Source organism: Coregonus lavaretus (assembly GCF_964263955.1).
Source record: "Coregonus lavaretus genome assembly, chromosome: 9".
NCBI classification, from domain to species: domain Eukaryota; kingdom Metazoa; phylum Chordata; class Actinopteri; order Salmoniformes; family Salmonidae; genus Coregonus; species Coregonus lavaretus.
In genome coordinates, this window is record NC_139996.1 from 26,923,467 (window position 1) to 26,944,847 (window position 21,381).

The 21,381-nt window shown below is 44.5% G+C and overlaps 2 protein-coding genes across 3 annotated transcripts; one reads left to right on the plus strand and one right to left on the minus strand.

Moving 5' to 3' along the window:
* The first annotated feature begins 7 nt into the window (after nt 1-7).
* ddx11 (DEAD/H (Asp-Glu-Ala-Asp/His) box helicase 11) lies at nt 8-13,908 on the plus strand. The gene is made up of 28 exons (XM_084168442.1): nt 8-410; nt 898-1,053; nt 2,456-2,674; nt 2,765-2,851; nt 2,945-3,081; nt 3,188-3,245; nt 3,341-3,448; nt 3,549-3,636; nt 3,891-4,096; nt 4,180-4,254; nt 4,411-4,488; nt 4,606-4,652; nt 4,728-4,807; nt 7,388-7,429; nt 7,503-7,570; nt 7,715-7,753; nt 7,822-7,978; nt 8,144-8,275; nt 8,405-8,517; nt 8,608-8,680; nt 8,871-8,974; nt 9,085-9,234; nt 9,329-9,397; nt 9,531-9,631; nt 11,554-11,638; nt 13,019-13,094; nt 13,239-13,393; nt 13,495-13,908. Exons 2-28 carry the CDS (start codon nt 922-924, stop codon nt 13,531-13,533), a joined length of 2,718 nt encoding a protein of 905 aa, XP_084024568.1. The 5' UTR covers nt 8-410; nt 898-921; the 3' UTR covers nt 13,534-13,908.
* wash1 (WAS protein family homolog 1) lies at nt 13,886-20,350 on the minus strand. Of its 2 annotated transcripts, none has more exons than XM_084168444.1 (11): nt 20,236-20,350; nt 19,388-19,528; nt 19,117-19,228; nt 18,846-18,992; nt 16,744-16,880; nt 16,524-16,659; nt 16,133-16,325; nt 15,860-16,024; nt 15,630-15,776; nt 14,516-14,584; nt 13,886-14,400 (listed from the first exon to the last, which is right to left on the minus strand). In XM_084168444.1, exons 1-11 carry the CDS (start codon nt 20,241-20,243, stop codon nt 14,252-14,254), a joined length of 1,404 nt encoding a protein of 467 aa, XP_084024570.1. In that variant the 5' UTR covers nt 20,244-20,350; the 3' UTR covers nt 13,886-14,251. The 2 variants fall into 2 exon arrangements, with proteins under 2 accessions (XP_084024570.1, XP_084024569.1); XM_084168443.1 differs by having other exon boundaries at nt 15,630-15,785; nt 20,236-20,326.
* Nucleotides 20,351-21,381: the final 1,031 nt, after the last annotated feature.

A 21,381-nucleotide genomic window follows, 5' to 3' on the forward strand; every position in this document is an offset into this window, starting at 1 on the left:
CGGGCTTTGGAAGGGACGGTAGTGAAGTGACTCATCGCCATCTAACCAAATACTGTACATTATCTCACCAAAAAATGTCTGGTGGGGTAAACACATTGAGGGATATATTTTTTAAAATAACAATAACGTTTTTGGGGGGGAGAAAGAGCTTCTTTTTTTTATATATACGACCATCGCTCAAATGGTCAAATTATTTTTTTATATACGACCATCGCTCAAATTCTTAAAAATAAAAGCCCAGACACTCCGCCCGGGCACGCCCATCTTGACGTTTCATTTCACCGGCTTGTCATTGGTCAGTTTCTGAAATACTTGGCGCGCTTGTTGAAGAGGCAGGAATTCTGTCAACACATATTTGCTAGCTCCAGCCAGTCTCCATGTGGTCAATTAACTAAAATCAAACCATACCGGTGAGTATTTGGATTTCTTGTTTTAACTATTCAACGGTTAAGTGTCACGATCGTTTCGAACTAACATAATCGACAACTGACCAGTCTAGTAGTAGCTAGCTAATGCATGCTCCTCCATGCAATGTAGCTAAATCATTTGCCAAGGCTGGCAGTCCCAGACATAACGTTACAATGTAAAATCTCTGGGGTTAGACAATGATCTAAAAACCATTGATCTAAAACCCATAGGTAACAGGATCCTCCCAATGTAGTGTCACATCAGTTACCATGTATGGCACTGAGAATTGAGAAAGTCCAGTAACGTTACAGTTTAACTGAGAATTCTCAACTCCACGATATGAGAATTCTCAGTTTACAAGTCAACAGTATAGTACTGTTACGGGAAAAAAAAGTAGCTAGCTAGCTCTAGATGTGCATTTCACTTTCTAAAGAGTTTCTATAGTACCGGTAATTACAACTGAGTTTATGTCAGTGTTCTAACTCCCAGGCGGCAGGAGCATTATTAGCAGTGATGGAAGAGGCTGGTGCCCCCCACTTCCCCTTCCCCTACCAGCCATACCCCATCCAGGAGCAGTTCATGCAGGCCCTGTACGGGGCACTGGAGCACGGCAAAGTCGGCATCTTCGAGAGCCCTACTGGAACGGTGTGTGTGTTCATATCTGTGTATTAATGTGCATGTGATTGTGTGTGTCTAGCTGTCTCTGTCTGTGTATTAATATATACAGTACTGGTCAAAAGTTTGGACACGCCTACTCATTCCAGGGTTTTTCTTTATTTTTACTATGTTCTACATTGTAGAATAATAGTGAAGACATCAAAACTATGAAATAACACATATAACACATATGTAGTAACCAAAAAATAGTTAAACAAATCAAAATATATTTTATATTTGAGATTCTTCAAAGTAGCCACCCTTTGCCTTGATGACAGCTTTGCACACTCTTGGCATTCTCTCAACCAGCTTCATGAGGTAGTCACCTGGAATGCATTTCAATTAATAGGTGTGCCTTGTTAAAAGTTAATTTGTGGAATTTATTTCCTTCTTAATGTATTTGAGCCAATCAGTTGTGTTGTGACAAGGTAGGGGTGGTATACAGAAGATAGTCCTATTTGGTAAAAGACCAAGTTCATATTATGGCAAGAACAGCTCAAATAAGCTAAGAGAAACGACAGTCCATCATTACTTTAAGACATGAAGGTCAGTCAATATGGAAAATATCAAGAACTTGTGAATCAGACCTTCATGGTCGAAATACTGCAAAGAAACCACTACTAAAGGACACCAATAAGAAGAAGGGACTTACTTGGGCCAAGAAACACGAGCAATGGACATTAGACCAGTGGAAATCTGTCCTTTGGTCTGATGAGTCCACATTTGAGATTTTTGGTTCCAAGCATGGAGGAGGAGGTGTGACGGTGTGGGGGTGCTTTGCTGGTGACACTGTCTGTGATTTATTTAGAATTCAAAGCACACTTAACCAGCATGGCTACCACAGCATTCTGCAGCGATACGCCATCCCATCTGGTTTGCGCTTAGTGGGACTATCATTTTGTTTTTCAACAGGACAATGACCCAAAACACACCTCCAGGCTGTGTAAAGGCTATTTGACCAAGAAGGAGAGTGATGGAGTGCTGCATCAGATGACCTGGCCTCCACAATCACCCGACCTCAACCCAATTGAGATGGTTTGGGATGAGTTGGACCGCAGTGTGAAGGAAAAGCAGCCAACAAGTGCTCAGCATATGTGGGAACTCCTTCAAGACTGTTGGAAAAGCATTCCTCATGATGCTGGTTGAGAGAATGCCATGTGTGTGCAAAGCTGTCATCAAGGCATAGGGTGGCTACTTTGAAGAATCTAAAATATATTTTGATTTGTTTAACACTTTTTTGCTTACTACATGATTCCATATGTGTTATTTAATAGTTTTGATGTCTTCACTATTATTCTACAATGTAGAAAATAGAACAAATAAAGAAAAACCCTTGAATGAGTAGGTGTGTCCAAACTTTTGACTGGTACTGTATATGTGTGTGTTCCAGGGCAAGTCTCTGAGTCTGATCTGTGGAGCTCTGAGCTGGCTGAGGGACCATGAGGAGAAGAGGAGACAGGAGGCAGACAGACTGCTGCAGGGGGGTGGAGTTACAGCTCTCTCCATCTCCTCATCCCTCTCTACCACAACATCCTCCTCTGCTGAGCCTGACTGGATCACTGACTTTGTGCAGAAGAAGGCAGAACGGGACTTTGTGTCTAAACTGAAGGTAGTGGAGTATATGTGCATGTTTGGTGTGACTTAGGTGTTTGCAGAGTGTTAGCATCACTGTGTGTCTGTATCTTTGTGTGTGTGTCAGGATGAAGAGCTGCGGAGGAAGAAGAGGGAGGAACACCTGGAAATGATCAGAAACAACTCTCAGCTGAAATACGCTCTGAAGAGAAAGGTAGAGCATAACATTATAATAACATTATAATACGCAGTAGAGTATAGATGTATACAGTAACAGCTTAAATGTTGTGCGTGTGTGTATATGTAGAGCTGTGAGGATGATGAGGCGGTGAAGCTGCTGCAGCCCAGTAAGGACCCCCAGGGGGAGGAGCTAAAGGATCCTGAGGAGGAGGAGCTTATTGTGGCTGAGTATGAGAGCGATGACGAATCGAAGACTAAGAACAAGTAAGGACAACCCAATTACTAGGCCACAATTGAGTGTAGCCTAATAAAATAGTACAGAGTGTTTCAATTTGACACACATAATGACACCCCTGTCTCACCTCTACAGGTTCTGTGGAGGTGATGACGATGATGAAGATGACTTGGTGGAGGAGCACGTCACTAAGGTGTATTTGGGATTCTTAGGTTATTTCTCTTACATAGAATTTTGTCCTTGGTCAACACCACTCATTGTTGTGTGTGTGTGTGTGCGTTTCATCAGATCTACTACTGCAGCCGTACACACTCCCAGCTGGCTCAGTTTGTCCACGAGGTGCAGAAGAGTCCCTTCAGCCAGGACATCAGCCTGGTCACACTGGGGTCCCGACAGGTACACACACACACACACACACACACACACACACACACACACTGATCTTTACACATTCTCTCCATTCCTGTGTATTAATGAGGTGTGTGTGTCTGTGTAGAATATGTGTGTAAATGAGGAGGTGCGTCGGCTGGGAAGCGTCCAACGTATCAACGACCGCTGTATGGAAATGCAGAAGAACAAACACGGTGAGAACATATGCTCCCAGAATGAATGGGTCCTTATGGCAATGCTGACTCAACAAAATATGGTTATTCAGTATCTCAGTAAGGGAAGTCATATCCAAAAACTGTTGGTGAATCAACTACAGTTAAGGAAAGTCATACACATTTATATTAGGAGGAATCTATCCTTTTTAAAGAACTGTAGGCCTGTCGCATTGCTCTCTTTTCTCAAAGATGTCCTATCTTTCTCTCCTGTATTCTCTCTCGCTCTCTCTCAGACCAGCGTCCAAAGGAAGTGGAGGGTGGTAAGAGGAAGAGGGGTGTGTCTAAGGCGGTGTGTCCGTACATAGGGGCTCAGGGGCTGCAGACACTGAGGGATGCAGTGTTGGGGGCAGTACGAGACATAGAACAGCTGCTCAGCCTGGCCAGAGAAACACGATCCTGTCCCTACTACGCTACACGCCTCGCTATACCCCCTGCACAGGTACACACTATCGCACCGTTTCCGTCAAATTATTATGGTATTGCATTGTAAGACCCTGGTCTTTGACGTGTTTGTGTGTGTAGCTGGTGGTGCTGCCCTATCAGACAGTACTCCATGAGGGGACGAGAAGAGCATCAGGGGTGCAGCTGAAAGGACAGGTTAACCACGCTTAAAACACACACCTTTTAACATTAATATTTTAGCTTTCTATACTCCACCGTTGAATACCTTGAATATGTATTTTGCCCTTGTGCTATGTCTACCTATTGTACAATGTATTGAGCTGTTTTACCTGTTTGATTTGATTGGTTTAGGTGCTGATCATAGATGAGGCCCACAACCTCAGTGACGTTCTCTCCTGTATACACAGCTCAGAACTAACTGGAGCACAGGTACACACACACACACACACGCACACACACAAGAACTGTAGTTTGTCGATGTGTCTGTGGTAGGAATAACATTTGTTGTTGTCTATATTGTTTAATGACGTTTTATCCTGTGTCCAGCTATGCCGTGCACACTCCCAGCTTGCACAGTACTCTGAACGCTACAGGTAAGCTCACACACACACACACACACACACACACACACACACAGTGTCTGATGTGTCTGATTGTCATTGTAACAGGAGTCGACTGAAGGCCAAGAACCTGATGTACATTAAACAGATCCTTTTTGTGGTGGAGGGACTGGTGCGTGTGCTGGGAGGTAAGTGTGTGTGTGTGTGCACTCAAGTAGGCCGTGAAAAAGAGCCAGAACAAGATACCTATATACAGTGCATTCGGAAAGTATTCAGAACCCTTACAGCCTTATTCTAAAAATGATTAAATTGGTTTTTTCCCTCATCAATCTACACACAATACACCATAATGACAAAGCAAAACCAGGTGTTTAGAAATGTGTGCAAACCCCCCCAAAAACACAGAAAATATCACATTTACATAAGTATTCAGACCCTTTACTCAGTACTTTGTTGAAGCACCTTTGGCAGCGATTACAGCCTCGAGCCTTCTTGGGTATGACGCTACAAGCTTGGCACCCCTGTAATTGGGGAGTTTCTCCCATTCTTCTCTGCAGATCCTCTCAAGCTCTGTCAGGTTGGATGGGGAGTGTTGCTGCACAGCTATTTTCAGGTCTCTCCACAGATGTTCGATCGGGTTCAAGTCCGGGCTCTGGCTGGGCCACTCAAGGACATTCAGAGACTTGTCCCGAAGCCACTCCTACGTTGTCTTGGCTGTGTTCTTAGGGTCATTGTCCTGTTGGAAAGTGAACCTTTGCCCCAGTCTGAGGTCCTGAGCATTCTGGAGCAGGTTTTCATCAAGGATCTCTATGTACTTTGCTCCGTTCATCTTTCCCTCGATCCTAACTAGTCTCCCAGTCCCTACCGCTGAAAAACATCCCCACGGCATGATGCTGCCACCACCACGCTTAACCGTAGGGATGGTGCCAGGTTTCCTTCAGACGTGATGCTTGGCATTCTGGCCAAATAGTTCAATCTTGGTTTCATCAGACCAGATAATCTTGTTTCCCATGGTCAGGGTCCTTTAGGTACCTTTTGGCTAACTCCAAGTGGGCTGTCGTGCCTTTTACTGAGGAGTGGCTTCCGTCCGGCCACTCTACCATAAGTGCTGCGGAGATGGTTGTCCTTCTGGAAGGTTCTCCCTTATCCACAGAGGAACTCTGGAGCTCTGTCAGAGTGAGCATTGGGTTCTTGGCCAGCTCTAGGACAAGTCTTGGTTGTTTCAAACTTCTTCCATTTAAGAATGATGGAGCCCACTGTGTTCTTGGGGACCATCAATGCTGCAGACATTTTTTGGTACCCTTCCCCAGATCTGTGCCTCAACACAATCCTTTCTCGGAGCTCTACGGACAATTCCTTCGACCTCACCAGCAAAGCACCCCCACACCATAACACCACCTCCTCCATGCTTTACGGTGGGAAATACACATGCGGAGATCATCCGTTCACCCACACCGCGTCTCATAAAGACACGGTGGTTGGAAACAAAAATCTCAAATTCCTCACTACCCTGGTTTTTGCTCTGACATGCACTGTCAAAACTGTAGGACCTTATATACACTACCGGTCAAAAGCTTTAGAACACCTACTCATTCAAGGGCTTTTCTTTATTTTTACTATTTTGTACATTGTAGAATAATAGTGAAGACATCAAAACTATTAAATAACACATATGGAAACAGCTCAAAGGACAACAACAAATGATGGACAGATCTAGCACTGTTGCAGAGAAAACGACAGAGGCAATATATGAGATTGCTTGGATACTCGTGAGAAACAAGAAGGTCTTCACAGACGCGGAGATTGTCAAATAATGTTTTTTGGCCTCAGCCAAAATATTGTATGCTGATTTCACAAACAAGGAAGCTATTTTAAAGCAAATTAAGGGACTGCAACTCTGACTCGACCATAACAAGACGCATAGAAGACATCGGTAAGCAACTGATTCCTGGCATCCGTGGCGCAGTGTTTTAGTATTGCGCTTGACAAAATTGCCCAATTATGTGTTTGGGTCCGCTTCCCTCAAAACGAGTCGTTCAGAGAGGAACTTTTATGTGTACTGTCCCTTCAGGGACAAACACGAGGAGAGGATATTCTGAAAGCCCTTGTTACACTTTTGCTGATAATAATATTGACTGGTCAAATCTGGCATCTGTGTGCACTGACGGCGCCCCAAACATGCGAGGGAAGGAGAAGGAACTCATAGGCCTGATGAGAAAAAGAGAGGATATTTCCAATTTGTTATGTTTCATTGTATCATTCATCAGGAAGCACTTGTGGCTAAACTCAAAGACTGACTTACAGAATGTGATGCAGCAAGTCATGCGAGTGGTGAACATTATTATTGCGAGGGCACTAAATCACCAGCAATTCCTCGAGTTGCTGGAGGAATGCCATTTTCGCTCATCCAACTACTGATGTAACCCTTATGGGTCTTATACGTGTGATGTAGCCTATTTGATGTATATATATATATATATATATTATTTGTGATGTGCTGTACATCAAATCAATTGCATGTGCTCTATTGCTCTGAATTTGCTCTCAATTGATAATTGATAATATTGGAAGAAAAAGTACAAGAACTTAAAGATCTGTGTGGCCCTCTGAATGATTGTCTCAACCCAAAGTGGTCCCCTTACAAAAACTAGTGAGTAACACTGGTATATGGTAATAGCTCCATCAGTACTCTGAACGCCTTCTGTTAGGCTAAGTGGAGTTTAAACCATATTACTTATAAAACCATGTTATATCTATATTGTCTTCAGGTAAGGTGGGGCAGAATCCACACAGCCAGACTACTCAGCCAGGTAAGAACACACGAACACAAATACACACACACACACACAGTATGAAGTGACCTCTGCTCACTTTGTCTCCCAGCAACCGAACTGCTGACTATCAACAACTTCCTGTTCAAGGCTCAGATAGACAACATCAACCTCTTCAAGGTAACCAAGACTACAACTAGATCACAACCACAACACACTGCGATTGGCACAGAAATTGGGGAAGGGATTGATGGATTTTATGGTTATTGGTGACAAATTGCATTGCATCTCTCTCCTTCTCTTCCTCTTTGTCTGTCTATGAAGGTACAGAGATACTTTGAGAAGAGTATGATCAGCAGAAAGGTAAGTGGTGTGTGTGTGTGTGTTTGTTATGATAGTGTGTTTTCTAATGTTGTTTGTTCTCCCTCTAGCTTTGTGGCTTCATAGAAAAGTATGCAGGTACAGGTGTGACGTCACACACACAAACCTCACACACACAGACACAGTTTGCCAACAAAGAGAACCGTCGCACTGAAGGCCTGAACCGCTACCTACAGACACTGCAGAGCAGCCAACAGCCTGACACTGGTAAACACACACACACACACTTGGGATGTCACCTTATAAGATTTTGACGGTATTGTGATGAACCAAGCTCCCTGACCTACGAAAAACGGACTCTCACCATGTTTAAGGTGCAAGGGCTGCCTAACAGAGACACTCATACTCTCTCTCTTTCCCTCTCTCCTGTAGAGTCACCTCCAGGCCAACAGGGAGCAGCAGAGGACAGGGAGCTGGCAGCATCCCCTATGATGCAGGTAGAGGGCTTCTTCATGGCTCTCACCAACACCAACACTGACGGACGTGTGGTGCTACACACACAAGGTACACACACACACACATACACCAACTTCTCTGTTGAGCAGAAACTAGTTTCTCCAAACATACTAATGTTTCTCTATTACATCTCTCACTCTCTCTCTCTATTACATCTTTCTCTCTCTCTCTCTCCAGGTAGTGTAGCGGTGAGTAGTATGAAGTTCCTCCTGTTGAACCCAGCGGTACACTTTTCTCAGGTGCTGAAGGACTGTAGAGCTGTCATCATCGCTGGAGGAACCATGCAGCCTGTAAGAACGCACGCACACACTCTTATCTTCATCACCTGTGATGACCTAGGCAAATGAAAGTCAAGACAACTACTCTGTGCGTGTGTCTAGGTGTCTGACTTTAAGCAGGAGCTGTTGTTCTCTGCTGGTGTTGGAGCGGATCGCATCATAGAATTCTCCTGTGGTGAGTACCCTAAGATACTGCACCCTGGGATTGATCTGGGAGGACTGGGGGTAGTTAGAATAAGAGAGCAGGTTAAAGGTCAGCGTTACAGTAATAGTAAAGCATAAAGTAATTTCTCATTGAACACAGATACTAATTGGTCCTAGCTGAGATGCACCTGGTTTGGACAAACTGACTGTGTGTTTGGCAGGTCATGTGATTCCTCCAGAGAATATCCTACCCATAGTGCTGTGCAGCGGCCCGTCTGGTCAGGAGCTGGAGTTCACCTTCCAGAACAGAGACACACCACGCATGGTTACACACGCACCTTTTTAAAGCCGCATTCTGCCATTCGGAGAAGCCAATGTTAATGCTAATGGACGGAGGGGAGTGTAATGTGTGTGTATGTGTCCATGTGTGTGTAGATGGAGGAGACTGGCCGTGTGCTGTCTAACCTGTGTAACGTGGTGCCGGGAGGCGTGGTGTGTTTCTTCCCCTCCTACGATTACTCCAGAAGGATTCTGGAACACTGGGAGGCCAGCGGCGTCCTGGCACGCCTCTCTAGCAAGAAGAAGGTACACATACCATCTAGCTATCAAATATATATGTTTCTGCCTCTGCAAGTTTTCTGTCTTGAAAGTCCATATATTCAGTATGTGTGTTTCTCAGATCTTCCAGGAGCCAAAGAAAGCCAACCAGGTGGAACAGGTGCTCAATGAGTTTTCATGCACAATCCAGGTGAGAGACACAAAACAAACTACCATCACTACAAAAGACCTCTCATCTCACCTTTCTGATATTTAAACATCAGATAAAGATATTGCTTATTGGAATGCTTGTTGAAAGACTCCTCTCTCTCTCTCTCTCTCAGAGGTGTGCTGTGGATGGGGGTACACTCTCTGGAGCGTTGCTGTTCTCTGTGGTCGGGGGAAAGATGAGCGAGGGTATCAACTTCTCAGACGACCTGGGCAGGTGTGTGTGTTACAGATCTCTCATTTGTAGACTTTCTCATCTGTGAAAACAGCAGTTGTTTGTTTCTTAGATAAAGACTGTGTATGTCAGGGGTAGGCAACTAGATTCAGCCGCTGGCCGATTGTTGTCGGAGCGGATGGTCAGGGGAAAATAATTATAATAATTTGTACACTGCAAATTGACCACAACTGAGCCCAAAAAGAGATTGTATTTGAAAATAACAATCATTTCATGCCTTGATTACATTGACATGATCACATACAGTGCATTCGGAAAGGATTCAGACCCCTTGACTTTTCCCCCCTCATCAATCTACACACAATACCCCATAATGAGAAATCGAAAACAGGTTTTTTGACATTTTTGCAAATGTATTAAAAATAAAAAACATACCTTATTTACATAAGTATTCAGACCCTTTGCTATGAGACTCGACATTGAGCTCAGATGCATCCTGTTTCCATTGATCATCCTTGAGATGTTTATACAACTTGATTGGAGTCAATCTGTGATAAATTCAATTGATTGGACATGATTTGGAAAGGCACTCACCTGTTTATATAAGGTCCCACAGTTGACAGTGCATGTCAGAGCAAAAACCAAGCAATGAGGTCGAAGGAATTGTCCGTAGAGCTCCGAGACAGGATTTTGTCAAGGCACAGATCTGGGGAAGGGTACCAAACAATTTCTGCAGCATTGAAGGTCCCCAAGAACACAGTGGCCTCCATCATTCTTAAATGGAAGAACTTTGGAACCACCAAGAGTCTTCCTAGAGCTGGCCGTCCCAGCCAAACTGAGCAATCGGGGGAGAAGGGCCTTGGTCAGGGAGGTGATCAAGAACCCGATGGTCACTTTGACAGAGCTCCAGAGTTCCTCTGTGGAGATGGGAGAACCTTCCAGAAGGACAACCATCTCTGCAGCCCTCCACCAATCAGGCCTTTACGGTAGAGTGGCCAGACGGAATCCACTCCTCAGTAACTCCTCTTGGAGTTTGCCAAAAGGCACCTAAAGGACTCTCAGACCATGAGAAACAAGATTCTCTGGTCTGATAAAACCAAGATTGAACTCTTTGGCCTGAATGCCAAGCGTCACATCTGTAGGAAACCTGGCACCATCCCTACGATGAAGCGTGGTGGCAGCATCATGCTGTGGGGATGTTTTTCAGCGGCAGGGACTTGGAGACTAGTCAGGATCGAGGGAAAAATGGAACAGAGCAAAGAACAGCGAGATCCTTGACGAAAACCTGCTCCAGAGCGCTCAGGACCTCAGACTGGGGCGAAGGTTCACCTTCCAACAGGACAACGACCCTAAGCACACAGCTAAGACAATGCAGGAGTGGCTTCGGGACAAGTCTCTGAATGTCCTTGGACATCCTGGACAGACCTGAAAATAGCTGTGCAGTGACGCTCCCCATCCAACCTGACAGAGCTTGAGAGGATCTGCAGAGAAGAATGGGAGAAACTCCCCAAATACAAGTGTGCCAAGCTTATAGCGTCATACCCAAGAAGACTTGAGGCTGTAATCGCTGCCCAAGGTGCTTCAACAAAGTACTGAGTAAAGTGTCTGAACTTATGTAAATATAATAAATATCTATTTTTTATTTGCAAAAATTTATAAAAACCTGTTTTGCTTTGTCATTATGGGGTATTGTGTGTAGATTGATGAGGGGAAAAAAACAATTTAATCCATTTTAGAATAAGGCTGTAACTTAACAAAATGTGGAAAAAGTCAAGGGGTCTGAATACTTTCTGAATGCACTGTATGTCCTTTTTTTATTCATGGAATTACTTGGAAACAGATTTCCTAATTGTAACTAATTTTAGCTTAATTCCTGGTGATTTTACAGTCTTTCTTGACCCAAAACTAAAATGCCGACCCCCGGTGTATGTTAATAAAGTGTGTGTGTGCGTGCGTGTGTGTAGGTGTATTGTGATGGTAGGGATGCCATATCCAAACATCAAGTCTCCAGAGTTAAAGGAGAAGATGGCTTACCTGGACAAGAACCTGGTGAGAGGGAACACTCGCTCACACATTTTCTGGTATTCATTTGCCATTCTCCACTTCTCATAGGGGCCAATCCCAATTTAGGAATGTATGCCTTTCCTACACACTTCTCAGTATTTGGCATTCAGACTTGCCTTATTCAGTCACGTAACGCACTCTGCAGGTGTGGCAATCTTGCTGAAAACCCTCCCACTTGCTGGCCAACAGATTTTCTCTTGGAGTTTTCATTCAATGGGGTTTTCAGTACATTTATCTTAAGCCATCCCTTTAAATACAGTGCACCTTTTTAATTATAATTTCGTCGACAGACTCAATAAAATACACAGAAAACAGGTTCACAATATAGGGATCAATTAAAGAAAGCCATCTATGCATATTTGTCTCCATTTCAGCACCAACTGGTAAATATTTTTTTTGTGATTATTTGTAGATTATTTAGGCACATTGTAGGGTTAGGAAAGTATGTATGAATCATAAAAAAACTAAAAACAACGGTTTGAAGAGCCTTTACACAAAAGATACTGTATATTGATAAATAAAAAATACATGGGTTTGATTCATCCTGAAACTTGTCATATTAAAGTTCAATCCATTAAATATTGGAAGGTGGGGAAAAAGTGTACAATAGGGGTTGAACAATAATCCTATAAATCTACCCTAATTCTTACTAATCATGGAACTGTATGACAATGGTCCAGTCGTCGTGAACCGTGCGCCAGTCTCCAGGTTTAACCTGCTACGTGTGGTCTGACTTCCATAATGATTCAAATAGGCTAGATGTCCCAAATTATTGCACAATGTTAGCCTAATGATATGATCCACTAATGCTAGTGACCCTCAGGAACAACTACACAGACGTGACATAGGAAAGAAAGGTAAACGGAATGGAATGATGCAAAAATAAATGTATGTGGGTGGCTCCCGATAGTGGCTAATATTTAACATGATACAAATTGTAAAATAAAACTGAGAAAAGCCTGGGCATATAATCAAACCATTCTAAAGCGCATACATCAACTATTTTTCCACTTGGAACCGGTAGATTCGCTAGACCTTATTCATGGTTTCCTCGCGCGTATTGGTGGTGGAACAATTAGAGAATTAAGTCAAGGTTAGAATACAGTGTTTGTAGACACACGTTCATTTATTCAAGCTCCACCTCAAACGAATAGTGGGTGAATAGCATGCTATTCTCAAGCTTAAATTCAAGGTCAGAATACACATAGAGAGAACAGTGCATAAAAAGGGAATTACGTTCCATTTATGCAAGCTTAACTCAGGTCGGAATCTGGGCCATAGAGATGAATGGAAAGCTCAGTCCATCCTGGATCCATTAATAGTTAGTCTATGGCTTAGTCACACTCACACTCTGTTCTGTTTCAGCCTCACTCTGGTGGGAGGAGTCCAGGCCAGGCTCTGATAGATAACCTCTGTATGAAGGCTGTCAATCAATCCATAGGTACTCTACCCATATCTATACACCTCAGTTAATCTATAGTTAACTATCTATATCTACAGCTATGTATACCCCTGGCCTAATCAATCATTCTGTACCCCTAATCAAACAATCTTCTGCGGATTACCTAATTTCCTCTCCCCACAGGAAGAGCCATCCGTCACCGTGGAGACTATGCGTGTATCGTTCTGTGTGACCGACGCTACTCCCGACCTGCAACGCTGGCCAAACTCCCTGACTGGATCAGAGCACACACGCACACACACACCAAGTTCGGCCCTGCCTTCGCCGGCCTGAGACGGGTAATGCACGCACACACCTGCAATGGGTAATACACACACACACTCTACCTCTGTAGAGCACAGGCCCTTTCTGACCCAACTTCTTCTTGTCTCTTTCTCAGTTCTTTATGGAGAAGAAGCAGCAGCAGCAGCAGCTTTGAGAGGAAGGTGTAGCAGGTGAAGGAGTGCTGGTGTGTAGCGCTGGTCAGAAGAGAGCTATCTCGCCTCTCGGGTATCCTCGCTCTGGAGACAGGACTTCTGATTGGATTCTCTTTGATTGGAGGGATGTTCTTATCAAATTAAAGCACATATGCACACACTCGCATGTTGGTTGAGGCTCTTTTACACACATACCTCTCCAGCAGTACAGATTAGTAAACTCTCCACTGCCAGTATTTTATGCAAAAAGATTTTTATTGAATGATGTTTAACATTCTGATAGAAATGTTCTGCTGCTTTAGTGTGGCGTTAGTTATGTAATTATATTTAGGTGTTACTTGATTATTACTTTATAATAAACATCTTTACAATGCTGAGATGAGGCCTGACTTCTCTCCTGTAGTTTGTCCTGTATTCTCTCAGGAAAGATCAGTACATTTGTCTATCATCTGGAACAGGGATGGGCAACTTTGATGGGGGGTGGGGACCACAAAAAAACGGAACTCATGAGGGGCCGCAGTGGCTCGTGGGTCTGCTTACCCACATTAATTGGTCCGTGGGTCTACAAAAGGGGGGCCGCCAGTTGCCCATCCCTGATCTGGAAGGAACCCCACTGACAGCACAGCATCACCTCTCCTCAACAAGCGTTAGTTTCCTTCCTCAGTATTTCGGCTTAGAGCTAGATGTGCTCAGAGTTCCGTTGGTTCTGATTGGCAAGTCTCAGGCCTCCCAGTCATCCTCGTCTTCAGCGGTTGGCTGATGGGGGGCAGGAAGAGGCGGGATTACGTCGGACATCCTAGCGAATGCGCTGCCAGAGCCAGCTGGGCCCTCCCCTGAGTCCCCGCCTCCAGGACCCTTACCAGAGATACCTGGGAAACACACAAACACCACTATCACCAAGACCTAGAAATACTACTACACTACTGAGGGACAATAGCCCAGGGGAGATGAGAGAAGAATGGGGAAGGAGAGGAGTGTTCTCACCTTTCCTTCGCATGGCCAACTTATTGAAGAGATCTGACATGAAGTCTCCTCCACTGGCTGCTGCTACCACTGAGAGAGAGGAGGGAGGGAGTGAGAACACAATGCAGTGAAGCAGATTATATATGACATTTCTATGTCCTTTTTAGTACAGTGGAGAGACCAGAGCAGTTATATCTACTGTAGCTACACACTACATAAATAGTTCAGCTAGTGAACAACTGTAGTAGTTTTCATGTCCTGCTCAGATGAACCCAGCTGTTAAATGTTAGTGGCCCAGCAACAACTGAACCAGCACTGATGACTGTGGACTCACTTAAAGGTCTAACACACATGCTCGCTCGCTCGCTCCCGCTCCCGCTCCCGCTCCCTCACACACACACACACACACACACACACAGCAAAGTCTTACAGATAAAACAGTGTAGTTTAATCAGTGCTTTAATGAAGGTGATGTTTATACATCTAAAGGTCATGCAGCCCTGAGCTGTTCTCTATGACTAGTTAGGTAACCCTGTGGTTTGGAGTCTGCACACACACACACTATGTCCCAAATATGCTCTGTAAGTTAAAGCGACAATCAGCAGTTAAAACAATAACAAAGTGTTCTCCCCACCACTGTTTCAGTAAAAAGCGGGGGGATGGGGCTGGAGAAATGTAATCACTCAAATTCAGACAGAGCTATGGATGCAAGGACTCTGACCATCCATGATATCAAAATGATAGTTTTAACCATGTTTTAGGCTATATAGTGTTTGTTTACATTTATTTTGTTTACAAACGTTGGAGTAAAACAAGCTTATATTTTGGGTATGACAGTTGAACTAAGCTCATGAGGCATTTATAAGTTGTACTCTTCAAGAATCAATGGGTACATATCATTCATTTATAAGTCAAAAAATGGATGTAGCAACTGCTGATTTCCCCTTTAAAGAACTGGAGGCCTGTAGCGAGCATTGCTCTGTTGGGACTATAAAATGTTCTAAAAGAGTCACCAGGTTCAAGACTAATCTCTCGTTTGTCATTCAAGAGGAGAAACCAAGACACTCATCCAACGACAATCTGTTTATTTTCTCTCCCCCACCACCTCTCCCCTCTCGCTCCCCTTCTTGTTTACCTTGTTCCTGCTCCTTTTGTTTTTTTTTCTCCATCTTGCGTTCTTTGACGTTGCGTAGTTTGGCCTTGCCGATGCCTCCAGCGTTGCGGATGGACTCTAGTAGACTGGCCCGGCCTTTTGATTCAACCACCTCGCTGGGAGCGCCCACTACAGTAGCTGGAGGTAAACACATAGTTCAAGAGAAGGAGAGTGTGTTTGTGTATAGTGTGTGTATCATGTGTGTGTGTTACCTGTGCTCTGAGTGTAGCTGGCGTCTGCAGGGCTATTTGCAGGGGGAGGTGGGGGAGGCGGTGGAGGAGGGGGGAGACCAGGGGGAGGGGTGGGGGTATGTGTGGGCTCTGGTGGGGGAGGAGGAGGTGGGGGAGGAGGTGGGACTGCAATTTGGAATTGAGAACCTGTAACAAACAAGCAAACAAACAAATCAACATCAACCCATAGAAACATTTCCCTCATTTGACACGGAAACTTCTGTATAATCCACACAACAGAGACAGTCTGTGTACCGGGCATGTCCTCCCCAGTGAAGGAGGGTAGTTCAGGGAAGGTGTGTGTGGGTCCAGAGGGTGCGATGCCGGGCCCCAGGTCTTGGCTGTAGGACAGGTCGTCAGCGATGCCTGGCAGGTCTGGTAGGTAGGAGGGGACGTCTATCTCTGGGACCTGACCCAGGTCTGGAACATAGAAGTAACTCTCTGCTGTCTACAGGGGGACAGATGGAGAGGGAATGAGAGCGTGAGGAAGAAAGAAAGTGTAATAATTTACAGTCACACTTTAACTTGTTAGCAAGGCCCATTGAAAAAATATTATAGTCCAAAGAGAGCAATGCCACAGGCCTCTTGTTCTTTAGAGAATAGTGTGGGAGTGTGAATACAGTATGTATGGTGTGAGTGTGTGTACCTGTCTCTCCAGCTGTTCTCTCTTGGTTATGGATAGCGGAGCGTCAAATGGTTTCTCTTCCTTCTCTGTCTCCAGGGTGGTGTGTGTTTTAGTCACCGCCCCCGCCAGGGGGTCCAGGAAAACATACTTCTTATACCTAAACACATACACAAACACAACCAGTTAGAGGAGTGTGTGTGTGTGTGTGTGTGTATGTGTGTGTGTGTGTTTGTGCACTAACAGGTTCTCTGTAGTATTGAACAGCAGCAGGGAGCTGACAGAGGAGATGTTTCGAGGCAGACCGCCCAGCCCCTCCTCGGTCTCATCCTCCGAACGCTTCTTACTGCTCACACACACCGGATAATAACACAACTTCTCCTAGAGGTGGACAGAGAGAGAGGGGGTGTAGAACAAGAGAGGACAGATATTAGATGGGATGAGTCTGGTAAGAACCTCCTTTAGTAAACACAAATGGCCACCAGACATAAACATGCATTGGCTTTGCATCTCTGTTTATGTACGAAATGAGAGCTAGTAGCTTTCAATAGACAGCCTTGCAGGCAAGAGAGAGAGAGCAACATATTCAAAACCATCAACAGAATGAATAACTCCCACTCTTTCTCTTTTTGTCATCAGCCTCTGTCTATTTCTCTCTCCCTCACATTCATTCATTCACTCGCATCTCCCTCTCTCTCTGCAGTGCTTGAGGTTTTATAAATAATACATCTCTGAGCTAGGGAAGTGCACAAATCGTTCTCTCCCTCTCTCAGACACAGCAAAATATACTCCTGTTCCTGTAAGTTTTCGGTTCCGGGAAGCGAGGGAGAACTCAGTGGTGTTCACTATCAATAATGCACAACTTCACTGCTGAGCTAAGGTGTACACACACACACACACACACACACACACACACACACGTAAGTGTAGGGCTAGGATCATCAACTAGGTTCAGCCGTGGGACAATTTTTCTTGAGCGGATGGTCAGGGGGCCGTTACATAATTACAAATAATTTGGAGACTGCAAATTGACCGCAAGAAGCCCAAACATAAATAATATTTGACTAAAACATATTCATTTCAAACCTTGCTTACAAAACATTAAGAACACCTGCTCTTTTCATGACATAGACTGACCAGGTGAATCCAGGTGAAAGCTAGGATCCCTTATTGATGTCACTTGTTAAATCCACTTCAATCAGTGTAGATGAAGGGGAGGAGACAGGTTAAATAAGTATTTTTAAGCCTTGAGACATAGATTGTGTATGTGTGTCATTCAGAGGGTGCACCGGTTTGTGTCAAGAACTGCAACGCTGCTGGGCTTTTCACACTCAACAGTTTCCCGTGTGTATCAAGAATGGTCCACCACCCAAAGGACATCCAGCCAATTTGACACAACTTTGGGAAGCATTGGAGTCAACATGGGCCAGCATCTCAGTGGAACGCCTTTGACACCTTGTAAAGTTCATGCCCTGATGAAGGGCAAAGGGGGGGCAACTCTTCTTAATGTTTTCTACACTCAGTGTATATCTCTCTATTTTGCGTGGGACTACTTTGGAACAGATTTCCAAAATTAAAATGACTTGGAGCTAATTTGTTGGTGTTTTTCTGTCTTTTATTTACATTTTTTACATTTTAGTCATTTAGCAGACGCTCTTATCCAGAGCGACTTACAGGAGCAATTCGGGTTAAGTGCCTTGCTCAAGGGCACATCGACAAATTTTTCACCTAGTCGGCTCGGGGATTAGAACCAGCGACCTTTCGGTTACTGGCACAACGCTCTTCACCACTAAGCTACCTGCCGCCCTTTTATGTCCCCCCACCCAAAAAAAATATATATACATCTTTTTTTTCACCCGTGGGCTGCCAGTTGGGGAACCCTGGTGTAGGGAGTAGTTTCCTGTGGGTAGTTTTAGTCAGGGCTTTTCATGTCATGTCCCCAGGTCAGAACAGGTCTGTCCTCAGGCAGGTCAGGTCAGAGCCTAACTAGCGGTAAGTGTATCCGAGCCAGGTGAAAGCCCATCACCGCATCCCCCAGGTCTGTCTATGCAGCAGTAAAAGCCCTGTGGACTAAGCTGAGTGGAGCAGACTGTATATCATGGATGAAAGCCAAAAAGGTATAGTCATATTACATTTATCTAATCAGCTAGGCCTATACTGCTATAAAACTGCATTTGATTTATGCATATACCAGCTGTAATGGGTAGTTTAGCATTGTAGAGGAGCAAGTGCTTTCTGTTTCCAAAGTCCAGTAATCTGCATGACCTCTGAAATATGTAGGTCCTTTGTACTGAAATGTTTTACAGTAGATCCAAATGTGTGTGTGTGTATGTGTGTGTGTGTTACCTGCAGGGCCTTGTCGTCAAGGGGTCGTAGTTTGGCCTGTATGCGGTATCGGCGGCGTATCTGAGAGGCAGGGTCTGTGGCTCCACTGAAGATGGAGGAGTAATCCTGGAGACGATCTGGAGCTGGATACTTAGCACTGGAGAACACCTACATACACACACACACACAAATCAAAATCTCATAGTACTCTCAAGTATTGTACTCTCAGAGATCTGCATGTATTGGGAACAGTGATTAGAAGGGGAACATGTGTCACAACTCTGTGTGTTACCTTGGTGGCCTTCTTGCTTCCTTTGATCTTGTCGACGCGGGCCTGGGCTAGCCTGATCCGATCTGTCACACTCTGCAGCTGACAGCGATTCCGCTCTACACTCTCAGACACCCTACACATACACACCAGGGGAAAGTCACAGTATGTGAGTGTGTGTGTTCTGCTGATAAAGTAGTTAAATGTGTGTATGTGTGTGTGTCATTCAGTGTTATGTTATATTTCATGTATAAACCAGGAGCATCTTAGCTAACAGGCAACCTGGTGTGTCTACCTGGTAAAGATGTCAGTAGAGATAGTCTCTAGGTAGAGCAGGGCGTCTGCTATCTGGTGAACAGCCTCCTCCCTCCTCAGGTCTGACTGGATCAGAGGCACAGAGTACACCTGACCCTCCAGACACTGCTTCACACTCATCCTACAGAGAGAGAGAGAGAGAGAGAGAGAGAGAGAGAGAGAGAGAGAGAGAGACAGTGAGTGAAATAATGAGGGTAGTGCAGAGGGACAAAGGGATCTTGCTAAAGGAACTCTCTCTCTAAAAGCAGAATGCAGTAAGTAGCTAACTAACCTTTCTGACTTTTCACCTACAGCTGCATGTGAGCTGTGAGCTCTCTCTCATCTGTCTCTCTCACTATTTCTCCCAGGCCCAGCTGACTGTCATGTGATGGGGTTTACCATTTAGCCCTAGCTGCCATGACAGCTCTGGTCCTTCCTGGACCTGTCACCTCATACACAGATAAATAACCTGGGAAGTGACAAGCAGTGACAGCCTTGGCAACTCATCCTTATAATGATGTCCCATATAGCAAAGTTAGCGTTGAGTACTGTCCAGATAGCTAGCTAGCTAGCTATTAAACTAGTTTATCTTCCGTGCAGCGAGATCATGTAAACGTTTTTCTTTATGTTACACCAGAGAGCTTCTCACATCATCCCCGCTCTCGGCAGCCCCAGCCACTGCTGTGCTGGAGTCATCAGCTCCCCGGCAACAGCCCCCTCTCTCCGGGTTGTGGACCCAGACAGCTCCGGGGATTGGCACACTCACAGCTGGAGTCAAATAACGTTACTCACTGAGCTATCTTATTATAGACAATATAATGAAGTGAACATATGTTTCATTGGTCTTACCTGACCATTGACAGCGTGTAGTGTGTACACGGCCGCAGATAGCTATCTGATGGTTGGTTGTTTATTACACTCCGCTAAAAACACAACAACCACTTCCGCATGGTCGTACCGCGTGACAGGTTCTGTTCCTTAAAGGGACAGTTCACTAACAATACAGACATCATTGTAGGCTTTGCCAGATAAATATCTACTGATGTCTCATGCATGCCACATACATTATTTAAGATAAAATATATCATAGATGACTTACGCATTGTATGCCATATTGTTGTTGTGTTCTACATTCACTGACGCCCGACAAGGAATGTCTTTGTGCATTATGAAGGACGAAAGAAGCTCTGACTTAAATTATTTGAATAAGCACAAGTACTATATGGCTCGTTGCTGAGAATTATAATCCATGTGCAAAGCAAGTTCCTAGATATTTGACTTGATCTATTAGTGATGTGGCATCCAGAGGTTCAAACCTATTGGTATAGTGGCTAAGATTGGACTGAGAGAATCAAGGTTACAGGTTCAAGTCATGGTGGGACAGACTATACGCCATATCTACTACATGTGATGTGGGAATAGGCGCGTGTGTATGTGTGTGTGTATGTGTGTGTGTTATATCACAGAGGAGAAGCGCTCCTTTCATCTTTCATCTTGTCTGCTGCTGCACCATGGAAACTATCTTTCATTTTGTCTCCCAACTCCCCATCTAAAACACACACACACACACACACACACACACACACACACACACACACACACACACACACATACACACACACACACACACACACACACACACACACACACACTATGTCTTACTATACATGTCAGGACTTTTTGAGGGCCAACATCAGATTTTCATTTAAAATCATATCTTCCCTTCCCCCTAATCCTAACCCTAACCTTTAACCTTAACCCTAACCTTAACCTTAACCTTAACCTTAACCTTAACCTTAACCTTAACCTTAACCTTAACCTTAATCCTAACCCCTAACCCTAAATGTAAACCTAATAAGCCTAACTCCTAACCAGTAACCCCTAACCTTAACCCTAACCCTAATTCGAACCCTAACCCTAATTCGAACTCTAACTCTAAACCTAACCTGTAAGTCTAAAATAGCCTTTTCACAAGTGAGAACCGGCAAAATGTCC